Below are 13,324 nucleotides of genomic sequence, written 5' to 3'. Positions count from 1 at the left end.
GTGACATAGGCATGGGATATTTTCTCAGTTACCAGGAGGGTGACTGTGATGTCTGTCAAACCTTTGGTGTTTGTCCTAACTTTGACATTGTTGCAGAAAACTGTGAAGTGAATGTTTCAGCATCCCTGAGAGGCTCAGACCTGCCCATGTATGACCACGCCTTGGATTTGTTGTTCAGCAAAGATGGGGGTGTGGAGCTCCAGAGGAAGAGAGGAGCCCTGGAATGCATCTGGCCATTAACACAGTGTTTTGTACAGGGTTGTGGGATTGTTAGGAGTTGCTTCCCAAGGGTAAATAGAACCAGTGAGAACTACTTGAGATCTGCTTTGAAAAATTGCTCATTCTTACGTAGGCAGTGTCTAGTTATTTAACACCAGGGGATTGTGTTATGGGAATTTATATTTACAGGATTGAACTCCTTATCAGCTTGAGATCAGTAGATGGAGGAGCACTTGTTGGAGACAAACTGTCAGTGCCTAGTAGAGATAATGTGTAAAAATGATCTCTTCCAGAATATCAGCAAGCTTTTGCAGATTTGCCAGACTTAATCCAGTGTTTCTTCTAGAGTAAAGCAACAGCTGGAAATACAAAGCAAGTTCTGTCTGATCTCCAGCATGGAAAGACCTTCTGAAAATTATTCCCTTTTTTGCCTTAGATGTTTGGAATCCTCAGATTGTAATTACAATATTGTATTTATTATGTGTCTGATACAGGAAGAATCCCGATAAACAAGATATAGATAGACCCTTCTCTATTCTAGCACATAGAGCATTAATTTCACGCAGAAGTTTTAAAATAATAGTTTAATATAAACAACAGCTCAAACATAAATATTTGAAAGGCCTAGTCAGGGTGCAGTTTGGGTTTTTGCATTTTTTTAAAATCTCAGAGTAACTCAGTGGGAAAGAGATGGTGCAAGTTACGGGATTGCCTTGCGTAGAGAAAGGTGTCTGGTGAGAAGTGGGGAATGTTAGGAGGAGAGTTTGTTACCTAAGGAAAAACTGATCAACTGTCACTAAATATTCAGTGAAATTCCAGAATTGGGAAGTGTTACATAAAGCAAATGTGACTGGAAATGTTTTGTGAAAGTGAAAAATCCGTTTAGTGTCAAGTCCACTAATTTGTTTAATTCCACTTCCAGTGCCTGCAACTTCAATTTTCCTGTGTTTAAAAATTTGGCACCATATGTTAAACTGCCTTACACAATGCCATTGGTTTTCTGGAAATGATAAATCTGCTCATTGATTTCCTAATTTTATTATGTACACAGTTAATTGTAATCCAAGATTACAGCAAACAAGATGGTAATTTCTGGACAACCTATGTGCATTTCCCTCGGAGTGTGAGTGTTACAGAAGCAAAGAGTACAAAGAGAATACCATTTGTGCTATCCTCACAGGAGCTGTCAATAAAAGATGTAATAGGGGATTTAGGAATCTGGAAATGGCCAACTAATTTATGTGAATCTATTTTATTTCAGCTAGAAAGCCCAAGCTCTGTTTCGTCTGCACCGCATATTGCAGAGCACAGGCTGTCTATAGAAAAGCAGGCGGCTGCATATGGATAGTCCCTTGATATCATTCACTTGCTGTGTAATCTTATTATGCAAAGTTCTAATCTTCACCTAGAATGAATGCCTCTGGGTCAGAATATAGTCATATCAGGGTTTTTGAGGTCATGTTTTGTGATCCTTAGCTTATTCTTCTAAGTAGAGCTGGGATTTAAAGAGTATTCCCCAGACACTAGCAGAGATAGACGGCAAAACCTGCTGCCTTTTTGGAAGACAAGACCAACATGAGGTCCCTGGTAGGATTAAACTTGATTTGTAGCTGTAGGATTTTTTAACAGATGTATTATTGGACAGGGAATAGGGGGCCACCAGCACAGCGAAATTGGATCACGATTGGCATTCTCAGGGAGTCCGCTGGCTGCTAAAACAGCAGCTGCATGTGGATTTGACTTCTTTCAGGTGAAGCGACTTCCAGTCATTTGGAAAGGATGGGATGAAAAGGAACCTTGGTGATAATTTTGATGTCTGCAAGATTTAGTACCAATGTAATGGGATTATCGGTAACACCTTCACTGCAGAAAAAGCCACCTGGCGCTATAACTGGCAGCGACTGAGAACTAATCCTTTCCCATCTCTTGGATGTCATTCATGAGGCTCAAAGTGATTTCTGCCCTGCTAGCTGTGATTAATTTTTATAAACAAACAAACAAAAAAATCAAATGATGAAAGCACAGGCTATGGAAGGAAGAGGGAACAGAAGATAATAGTAATTACATTTTGCATTTTATTTGCTGCGGGGGATAAACTATACTGTTCTTACAAAATAACCAAATTGTGTCCTCTGTGATAAATATGGATGTAACCTTTTTTAATCAGTGTCTATGTTCAGCATAAAACCAATGTCTATTCCAGTATAAATTTTTCAGCTACCTGCTATACTATAATAGGTAGTACCTGGAAGTAATTACAGTAGGTTTTAGGCCACTAGTGCTGTGATAAGGATGTTTATCCAACTGATCCATTAAGTTTTCAAGGGGCCTGTGACTTAAATAATTTGTTTTATTGTGCTTAATGGTCTTATGCTCGATCTGGTGGAGTTGCCTGCTGATGACACTTTGTGTTAAAACTATGATGTGGAAAAACGTTCAGCTGTTTACCTTCTTGTGATCAACAGTATGGTATTGTTTTTAAAATGTACTGATACAAAGTTTGCAGAGGAAACAATTATATTTTACTGATGCTTAAGATAATTTTTTTTATGATTTTTTTTTTAAATAAACTAGTTTGTTCTGGTGTTTTGTTTTTTTTTTTTTTACTGGGCTTACTCTTGCTGCAACATTCACGACAGGGAAGCTTTCAGGATTGTAGTTATTCCGTGGAATGGTGTCTAAAGATGAACCTTAACATTAAAAACACCCTCCCATCCTCTGAAGTTACCTTGTTAGGGTCAGACTGTGTATAGTCTATGTATATATGTGCCTCAATTTGAAATTAACTTTCTTGAGTGGTAATCAAAAACCTTACATAAAAGCTAAGAATTTTTTCATTAGTATGAAATCTGATAAGCCTGAACATTGAAAAAAAAAATCCTTTGTACCACATCTACAAACTGAGGCTGGTGAACTCCATGTCTCAGGAGTTAAGAATTTATTTTAAGAGGAATGGGAACAAAATTTGAGAGCTCTTCTTCACTCATGTTCTATCCTTGCTGTTGGTTTTTTACCGTGACAGCTCTTGCAGTAGGAAAAGCTCACTCTGAACCCTGTGTTTCCTTGAACAGCTTATAAATCTATGGCTCCTCATGCAGAGCTGCTCAGAGACATCCCAGAGAAACACATGTGTTCAAGGTAACTATCCAAAGTTTATGTCATCCAAAATCTAGAAGGAATCAGTCTGAAACTCATTTTTCGAGATGTGTAGCAGTTGTTTGTAGTTTCACAAGGAAAATATTGTAGTTACAACCTGACAGCTGTTGGCACGAGTGGTTTACATGTTCTCTGGATGAGTGTGCTCACTGCTCGTTTGTCACAATTTGATCTGCACACTCTGGGCATTGTAGTGCTTGGTTTATACAATTCATCTTTACCTGTGATATCCACAGGTGCCTGAACTCTGTACTGTCTTAATATATGAGTATAAGGTTTCTGAGTAGCATGGAGCAAAACTATAGGGTGGTTGTGCAGTATTTTTCTGTCTGAGCTGAGCAGCAGTGTGAGGCTGCCTTTCTAGCAGGTGCTGTTAAGGAGTATTGATGATGGACTTCTCTCACAGCATAGTTGTGGTCATAAATTCACACTAGTTGTGCAACTCAAATTCATCTGCTGTCACTCAACCTTCCTTTTCTCACCTGTTTCTAGTAAGAGTTGTGCAGATAAAGCTGTGCACTTTTAAATTCCTGTCTTTAGTTAGTGAAACATCATGAAATGTAGATGGGGATGTCTTTGCTTCATTATTAAATGGAGCATATTGTACAAACACAGCATTTTTCTCTTTTTTTTTGCTTTTTAACATACTCTATTGGCTTAGCAAACTGTGTTGACTCAGTAAATCAGGGAAATCTTGCAGTGGTTTTAGTTCATGGTCAGGCAATACCGAGTTGGGGGGGGCATGTTTCTTGCAGAATTTAAAACTTGCTTCAATTGCTTCAGTATATCTGTTTTCTACTTCCTTAAGATACATATATGTAACTATCCTAACAGTTTGGGGTAAGGAACATTTTAATTAAATTAGCATTGCAGGAATAGGATCTCCTAATCAGAGTTGGACTCGAATGTTTGGGGGAGGGAGTCAGAAGATATTTGCAGTCTAATGTGCTGCAGAACTTATGCCATGGTACCATAGCTAAGAACAAAAAGACCTAATGCCTTATTTTTATATGCAACTATTTTGGTAATGTAGTCAAAGGAAAGCTCTGCTTCACCTCCAGAGCTCCAGAACTATCAGATATCCTGACTTTTCCTGTGATAGCCTTACTTAGGCAAGCCATTCAGGACTCCCTTTTTCTTATTTTGTGTAGTTCTTCAAGCCTTTTTTCATTTGATTGATTGCCAGGTTGCTTTTAAAGTTTTTGTTGACTGATTACTCCAGTTTTCTGTGAAAGTAATTTCAGTTGTTTGAGTCGCTTCAGATGGTTTGGTGCTGTTTTAAGGAAAACAGCAATCCAAGTTTCCCTGTCTTCACGTGATTAAAACAACTCCATCAGGTGTTATTAAATCAGATAACTGCATCTGAGTGACAGTGTACTCAGCTGAATGTGACAAGCTGGTGAGAGGGGTCTGCGTGGTAAAGGAAAAACTTCACGATGGCATTTGAGTTTCAGCTGTATTCATCTCTTCAGATATACCTGATTATCTGCTAGTTTTATCACACTGGTTTTTTTTTTAATACTTATGTTAGAGGTTTGTAAATGCCACATTGCTTGTTCCCAGATGAATGATGTTCTTCTCTTCCCCTGCAGGCCGGAGCCAGCTGACCGACGGGCCACTGTAGGATGCTCCGCGATGTCCTAGGGAAAACCTTCCGCTTTCTGGGCTACACTGTGCAGTATGGCTGCATAGCACACTGTGCCTTTGAGTACCTTGGAGGAATTGTTGTGGTAACTTTTTGTTTTCCTGATGTTTTAAAGAAGACAAAACTGTACTATTGAAATTGTCCCATGTGATCATGTCAGTATTTCAAATTTATCGATTTTCTTTGAAGCGTTTTCAGAGCGTGACTACTAAATGCCTATTTTTGGGGGGGCAGGTCCAACCTTTATGAAAGTTATTTCTACTTTGGGCATTCATATTTTTTGATGCCTTATTGCTTGAGACATCACTGAAGGAAACAGGAAACTATCATTAAGCATTTTGCAGAGAGTACATCCTGTGAGAAAGACTGCAGTTGCCAATAGGAAATGCTCTTGTTTCCAACTCTGGCCAAATTTCTGGGTGTTTTATGCTCCTTCCCCCTCTTTTCCAGCAGATACTGCTGCTGGTCATGGGGGAGTGTGGCTGTGAGCTGCTCTTGCAGCTTCTGTGATGATTCTGTTTTACAGAGGCTGAAGAAAGGGGTAACGTGGCAGAGCTTTGAGTGCTGCTCCTCATAATTTCTTAGAGATTCAGGTGCTGAAATGAGTCCATAGGGACCCACAGCACCCAGCACAGTTCAGGACCAACCCCACACAGTTAGAGGTGCTCTGTGCTCAGCTGTGCTCAGCTTTTAAATGTATCACGTTCCTTGGAGGATTTTTAGTTGTTCTCTACATTATCTTTTCTAACGTATTAGCAAATAATTGAAATATTAAAGTGTTTCAGATAAAAATAATTTGAAATAGTAATTTTTTTTTCTCATTTATTTTTAATTTTCAGTGTTCTGGACCTTCAATGGAACCAACCATTCAAAATTCTGATGTTGTGTTCTCGGAGAACCTGAGCCGCCACTTTTATTGCATCCGAAAGTACGCTCCTGGATTTTCCACCCCCTTTGCCAGAGCTTGCCAATAACCACATTCCATCTCTCCTTTATTTTTCCTATATTTTTCTGCTTCTAAATTGTAATTTTGCCTTGTGTTTGATGGAGGGTTAAAGTTATCAGCACATACAGCCCATCAAACAACTTGTCAGAATTAATTTAGGGTAAAATCTACGTCACTTTTACAGCTTTGTCCCAAAAATGGAGAAAATCCTTTTTCCCCCCACCAAAGCGATTCTATTGTGTGACTGTAACTTCTCCTCTAAGCATTTTTGTCTCACTTGAAAAGCAAGCTCTAGGTATTACTGTCCTTAGGTTGTAGTCTTAAATGTTTCATAAATGATCTAAGTAACACAAAGAACTCTGTGTAAAATTACACCCTGAGTGAAACTGAAGAAACCAAAATTGTAGACAGGAATTTTAAGCAGAAGGGAACATATCTGTGTGGATATTTTTGGTGTATACCCCTTGATGCTCTTGTACTCAGCCAAACAGTTTGTACTTAGAGTTCTTCTGTTTGTTTCTGTTTTTTCATCTCAGAGGAGATATTGTAATTGTGAAAAGCCCAACTGACCCCAAATCAAATATCTGTAAAAGAGTAATTGGCTTGGAAGGGGATAAAGTCTGCACAAGCAACCCTTCAGATTTCCTTAAGAGTCACAGCTATGTAAGTATTAGAGTTTCTTGCTTTGTAAATTAATGATTACTTAAGTAGGCCTGCTAGTCTGTAAAGGATTTGCAATATTTGAGTATCATCATAAATCATAAATTAGGACATTCATAAATTATTATTTCTTCTTGTATATGTACAGTAAAATGCTGCAATTTTAAACTCTGTGTATAGCAAGCTGTCTTTCTCAGTGCCTTTTGTCTCTGTAGGAAGTGTGGGCAGATAATATTTTTGCTCTGCCCTTTGCTTAGGTCTTCTTCCCTGGAAGAATGCTCTGAAATTCTCTGCATAAAGTGCAGTACAGGTGGCAGACTCCAAGGCTTGTTCTTCAGGCAAAACTGTCCATGTATTTTAAATGCTAAGAAGTGAATATTTGCCTCTGCAATAGCTTTGAGATTTTTTCAAAGTTACACTTTTCGTGTATGTCTCTATATTTCAATATTTCAGTGTAACAATACTTTAATTTTCCTGAGTATGGTTGGAAAAGCAGTAGCTTTCCTAACTTCTCCAAAAAGCCAGGTTGACAAGATGAAATGAGAAGGGGAAAATAACCTTAACGCTCACTTGTCCTTCTGCAGATATACTTCATGGAAGCTTGGAAAGATCTGTGACAAAATGTTTTCAGCAACTCCTTTTTAGGCTGTCATTAGAAAAATCCTCATGAATCATGATCACAGAAAAATGGGAACCCTTTAAAAAGGGTTTTTCTTGTCCCCAAAGCGTGCTTGACCATTACCTCTGTTCAGCACCTTGTGGAGCCAGCAGATGTTCACAGGTGTTCTGAATCTTAAAAGAAAGATATTATGTTGCCCTTTCATCCACTTCATCCTCATGATCAGAAGGGGAGGACAGAACATTTAGTTTCTCCATAGATCAAGTTGTGTTAACTGTTTAGCCAAGGAAAAAAATCTACACAAAACCCCAAAGACACCAACCCAGCTTTCTTACCAAGCTGAAGAAATTCTCTGGCTCTGATGGAACTAGTCATTGCAGTGAAATAGGAATTTCCCAGAGCAGACCAACCTGAAATGGAAACCTGGATTCTGTGTACACTGAGAGAAGACACAAACTGAGTTTCTCTGAGCATCTTGTTCCTCACTTGTCTTAGTCTTGAAAAGGAAGTTCAGGAAAGATTGGTACTTAACAGGATGTCAGCTTTTCTGGAAACCCTGAAGTAACCAAATGAATATCCAACAGAACAATTTCTGCCCTAGGTGCAAGATTCCTTGTCTCCAGTTTTAAGCCATAATGTAGAGAGAAAGAGTGGATGGGGAATGCAGAGTCCATTTCCTGTTTTCATCCAGGCTAATGTATGGAAATACAACAGAGCTTTTGTAATTCTTACATCATAAATTGTATCTAGGGGGAGAAAGGATCTAAATGGAAATGCTTTCGTTGTTGCTGCATATCTGTTTTTCTACTGTGTTTAGTGGTTGAAAAGGTAGATCTTTCCATCTGTTCAGGAGATGCTTCCTTTACAGAAGAGCATATTCTCAACATAGATATCTGCACTTTATGTTCATAGCTGAGGCTGAATTATTCACTAATTGTTCTTGTTGGGGAGGGGGAAATGATACGTGTCTGTGTTTAGGCAATTACCTCATCACATTCCTTATTTTAGTGAATCACTGTGCTGTGCACTTTGAATTCAAACACAAAATTCCTCAAAGCAAATAGCAGCAGCAGATGCACAGAGAACTGGCTGTTTGTTTTGTTGATACTTGCCTGAGTTGGGTTTTTGAAAAAAAAAAGATTGCCCAAACTGAGGAGAGGCCTCAGCTAGGATTCCAGATGGCCAAGAGTGCTGCCTGGGGGGTCTGTCTGCCAGGGAAAGGTACCACTGCAGGCACTCCTGAAGTGAGGAAAGCCTAGGAAGTGTTGGGAGTTTTGTTGTTCATATTTGGCTACTAACTGCTTTTTTTTTTCAAATGAGAAATCTCCCAGGTGGGGTGTGAATGCTGTGACTCCAAAGTGTGTAAGGTCAGAGGATTCCTTGTTTTTATTACTGTGAACTGCTCAGCTTTCCTTGACTGCTTGTCTCCCGTTTTGGGGAGTGGTAGTGAATACTTACTGTCATGTTTGCAGACTTATTACAGTAAATATGAAATATCAGGTGCCAGAAATATTACCAACTTAGGCAGATCAAGCCTCTGCCTCATTCTGTGCTGGTGTTTGGTTAGGTTTTGGGTTTGTTGCTGCTGGTTAGGTTTTATGAGTTAGCCAGTTACTGGAGATGGCAGAATAATGGCAGTACGATGTAAATGCAGCTGAGGGTGAAATTACCTCTAAGCAGCTGCTTCCCTTGCCTCCCTGAAAGGAGAATCCTTATAGTCATGTTAGCAGGAATTGTGCTTAGTCTGTGCTGACTGTCAGCATTAGTGTTGGCATGTTTTACAGATTTTTAAGGTAGGGATGTTTGTGCTTAGACGCACTGTCATGCACGATTCTTATTCTGAAGCCTGAGAGGATGCCAAAATCAGATCTACATCCAATCCTGGTTCATTCATGGATGTACTTCTCAGCATGCCTTGTATGTGATAAATGTGATATAGATACAAGAGCAGAGAACTGCTTACAACTTGCTCTCTGTAAAATTACACAGATGAGATACTTTTTTGCTGCAAACAACCTGTAGATTAAAGAAAAAAAAAACAACCTAACACAACAAACCAACCTTCCAGGCTATAATAAAAATAAAACAAACAAAAAAATCATACAAGAGTTGAATAAGTTGTTCTGAAAAGTGGTATTTCAGTTGAGTAGAAATGCAGTATAGCAGTGGCAATGATGTGAAAGTCTTTACAGTGGTAGAAAAAATACTTTTGCTGCCATACGTAACTGAAGCTGTTATTTTGTCAGAGTGCACTGAGTGTAAAGCTGTACCAAAAAGCTGTCTTGGATGGAGTTGTTGGATTACAAGATGATGGAACTAATCCCACATATAAAACTGATTGGTATAAATTAACCATGTGCTTAAATTACAATTTAAGTACATAAGAAATGTCTTTTCTTTGGACTCTTCATGGTACATGATGCTTCATATGCTAGAGGTTGCAGTTTGGCTGTAGAATAATAATGGGGGAAATCTTTCTGTTTATATGAAAAGTATAATGAAATTCCTTTCCTGAATTAGCTGCTATAGCATTACAAAGTTAGGAAAATGTACTTGTCCTTTTTGTTGATATCTGGTTTGAAATGTGAGCATTAGGCTGGCAGCTTTGCTGGGCTCTTTTGGTTTTTATAAACATTTATAAATAGAGGCAAGTGTATTTGCTGTAATAAACATTTAAGAATGCCTAATGTATTTTTGCTGTATGAGAAGCAATGAGGTATGAACCCAAAAGTTAAAAAGGTAAACAACTCATTTTTAGGAATGTGGTATTCAGACCTAGTTTCAATTATTACAAAATATCTTCACTGATTTATTAATTTAACCATAAGAACTAAATAATAAGGATTAATAAGGAAATTAATACAGGAAACTCCTGAAATGGTCTCATAAAAAGCCCCAAAACCAACAGCTGAAAGGTTCTTTTTCATATTTAGTCTTTTATTTCCTGTATGGAGAAGTCTTAATACAGATCCGGGTTTATAATTCAGATCGAGTATCCTATTGTTATATTTGAATTTGTTTTAATGCCATTTGCTTTAGCTTTAATTTCTTTAGTGCCATATGTTCTTGTGCTGCAGCTCCTATTTACAAGCTGAAAAAGTGAGGGGGAAGCCATCAGATTAAAACAGCTTGTGTGTCATAAACCACCAATATGCTGAGCCTTTGTGTCACTTAAACAAAAGTAGTCCCTAATAATGTCACTTAATAGAGCCGGAGTCTGTAAATAAGGAACTGCCTTTTGCAAGTCCTGGTGATAAAAAGCTGCCATACAAATCCATATCTCAGCAACCCTGTGCTGGTGATCAATCACAGCTCAGCACTAATGCTGGGAGTGTGGCTGGGGGGAGGAGTGTGTTTACCTTGTGCTAAAATGAGGTTCATTGCGGAGATGGCATCCCTGCATCCTGTGGTGTGCCCAAGATAATGCATCTCCCTGTGTTTGCACATCACACAAGTGGTCTTGCAACAGCACTATTAACTCTTAAACAGTCCTTGTCACATGCAGTAAGAATATTATGTGGGTACTAAGAATAACATAGTGCAAACACCACACTGTCATAATCACTAGACAGTTCTACAGGTTTGGGTACACCGTGTAAGACACTGAAAAGTGGTTTGATGTTTCAGGGCACTCAGTGCCATTGATAGTCTCTTTAAAATAGCCTGAATAGCAATTAAAAATAAACTTATCAAAACTCTAATTCTTTTTTCCTTTGTTCTAAGTATTTCAATAGTTCATTTACACTCATGGTTTAGTACATCAATAAGGTAAGTTTTAATTGTTGCTGACCAGGAGAAAGAGTAAGAAATTTCCTTTTTCCTTCTCCTTAGTTCTAGTGTTCCAGAGGCCTGAAAGTTATGCCATAATTTTAACCAGTGGCTGTGCTAAATGTCTGGTGGGAGAGGAGAACCGATTTGCAATATTTGTTTGGTTTGCAAATCTGTTCAGTTTGCAGATCACTCCATGTCCCAGTACAGAGAGTTCGTGACTCAAGCTGATCTTGAAATTTCTGAGCAGTAATTAAAGATGGAAACTCTGATTTGTCAAAACTAAGTTATTGAAGGGAAAACAAACACAAAGAATTTTATCAGCCTGCTTCCCAACATTTCCAGGGTTTCTTCTGCTCGAGTGGATTGGTCTTTGCGCCTTTGCAGTTTTGGTTTTGATATTTCAAGAACACACAAGTAGCAGGACTTGACACGACAGCTCTGGTCCTGTTCAGCAGAGCTCCCCCAGGTCTCTGTGGGGTCAGGGGAGGAGGGCAGTGTCTGCACCATGGCTTGGGCACAGGGCAGCAGAGAGAGACTCCTCAGTGAGTGAGCCCCCACCGAGGTCTCTCACATCTTTCTCCAACAGCTCTTTCTCCCCCACTGTCTGAACCATGAGGAGGCAGCTGCACTATCAGCTGGTCTTGAGTGCAGGCCAACTGCAGCTCTGCCACTGCCCCGCTGCTCCTGTGCAGCCAGTTCATCCCTGAAGGAAAACCTTAGAGAAACCTCCTCCGTGATTTTGAGGGAAAATTGTTCCAGGGCGACCAGTTTCTGCATTTCTAGCATGAGATGTTTTTCCTGTGTGGAAATGCGGAATACAGCTTTGTCTGTGCTGGTCACATCAGTTTGAACCTTCAGGATTTCATGGTTCTGTTATTCCTCTGCTCAGAGCTCAGTAATGGCTTTTCAGGAGCTGCTCAGGATGATCAAACCAACTAGTCAAGCAGTGAAGCTTCTGAGCACAAGTTTTGGGCTGACTGTCCCAGCTGTGTAGCAGAGATTCAGGTCCCTGCTCAGGAGCTGGCAGACAGTACCTTTAAGATTCCTTCCCCCTGCTTTTAGGATTTGTGAGCCATTGTTGCCTCCAGGCTGAATTGCAGATCCCTGTGTAAGGAGTGGCTTTGCCCAGGCCATGCCAGCAATGGTGCTGGGTTCTGTGTTTTAACCAGTGACTTCCAGTTGGGGTTTGAACCCACAGGTGGTTTTTTTTTGTTGTTGTTGTTCCCAAACCTATACTTTTGGATGACCCTGTTAACATCATCTGGTTTCTGGAGAAGAAAAGAATCAAATCCTTCTTAATTATTGCTGTGAGAAAGGTCTGTGCAAACTGCTAACTAATCTTTGCTGGATTTGTAATCAATATTTTCTTCCAAAATACTGTTCTGCTGTAAATCTAGAAAGCTAATTAATAGTCTGGAGTGATGAATCACTGCCATGTTCTGAATTTTTTTTTAGGAGTTCCTAAATGTAGCTAGATTTGGGTTTGAAAGTTTTGACCTATGAACATGAACAAGTTAGTTTGAATTTTAACTGATAATAGTTTTAGAAAAGGAAAGATGACTAATAATTTCAATTTAGAGTTGCAGCTAGGGATTTTAAAAATCAGATGTATAGCTTTTCAGACCGATTCAGATCTGTGTGTTTAACAGTATGATCTAGATCATGTGAGAATATTTATGGAAGTAAAGTAATCAAAGCATGTGAGTGTTTGAATTATTATTATTTGGAAACTTTTGCAACAGGTAAAAAGTGGTACTGAGAGAAAGCAGATATTTTTCTCATTTGACTGGCATAGATATTTCTGATGTGAAAATTCTGTGGCCTTTCCTATTAAGCAGTGAGTGCAGTGATCAAACCTTTTAAGTTCCAAGTAGTTAAGCTCAGGAACAGCAGTAGTTATTTGTACATTACACAAAGTTAAGGAGGAGCAACAGTGGTTAAAACCCAAACATTCAAATAACCAGTGAATGCTTTGACAGGTTACTGTAACTGCTTCCCCAGTTTTTTGTTACAGAACAACACTCAGCTGGTGTGCTTGCATGGTAGAGTAAAATGTCTTATAAATTCAAGTCTAAGTGGATATCCCTTAGTTCCCTTGTAGTTTATGGGTTAGCATGGAAGGTTATGTGGTTTTAATATTGGTTAATGGGTAATTTCAAAACTGACAAGATAGACAAATCTTCATATTTTTTTTATAAATCTTCTATTAAAATAAAAAAAAATGACAATACAGAGAATGAACTCATAATATATTTAACCACAGCGAATTCAATTTCTGTATAAAAACCCATTAGTGTTTCATTGTCAT

The 13,324-nt window shown here is 38.8% G+C and overlaps 1 protein-coding gene across 4 annotated transcripts in view; it reads left to right on the top strand.

The window, feature by feature from the left end:
- IMMP1L (inner mitochondrial membrane peptidase subunit 1) overlaps nucleotides 1-13,324 on the top strand; it is a 32,223-nt gene that overhangs the window by 8,677 nt on the left and 10,222 nt on the right. The window contains exons 1-4 of one of the 4 annotated variants that reach the window (XR_007902655.1): nucleotides 3,291-3,357; nucleotides 4,968-5,105; nucleotides 5,860-5,948; nucleotides 6,503-6,629. Coding sequence is in view for 2 of the 4 variants with exons in the window: in XM_051776875.1 (XP_051632835.1) it covers nucleotides 5,001-5,105; nucleotides 5,860-5,948; nucleotides 6,503-6,629 (321 nt within the window). In the remaining 2 variants the exon portion in view is untranslated. Of the gene's footprint in view, nucleotides 1-3,290; nucleotides 3,358-4,967; nucleotides 5,106-5,859; nucleotides 5,949-6,502; nucleotides 6,630-13,324 lie in introns of those variants that run through there. The other 3 variants (XM_051776875.1, XM_051776876.1, XR_007902656.1) reach the window with 3 other exon arrangements.

Source organism: Manacus candei, unplaced genomic scaffold (genome assembly GCF_025592945.1).
Source record: "Manacus candei isolate 608988 ecotype Guabito, Panama unplaced genomic scaffold, ASM2559294v1 h1tg000009l, whole genome shotgun sequence".
NCBI lineage: Eukaryota > Metazoa > Chordata > Aves > Passeriformes > Pipridae > Manacus > Manacus candei.
The sequence above is the reverse complement of the archived record's forward strand: the minus strand, read 5'-3'. Positions and strand labels throughout refer to the sequence as shown.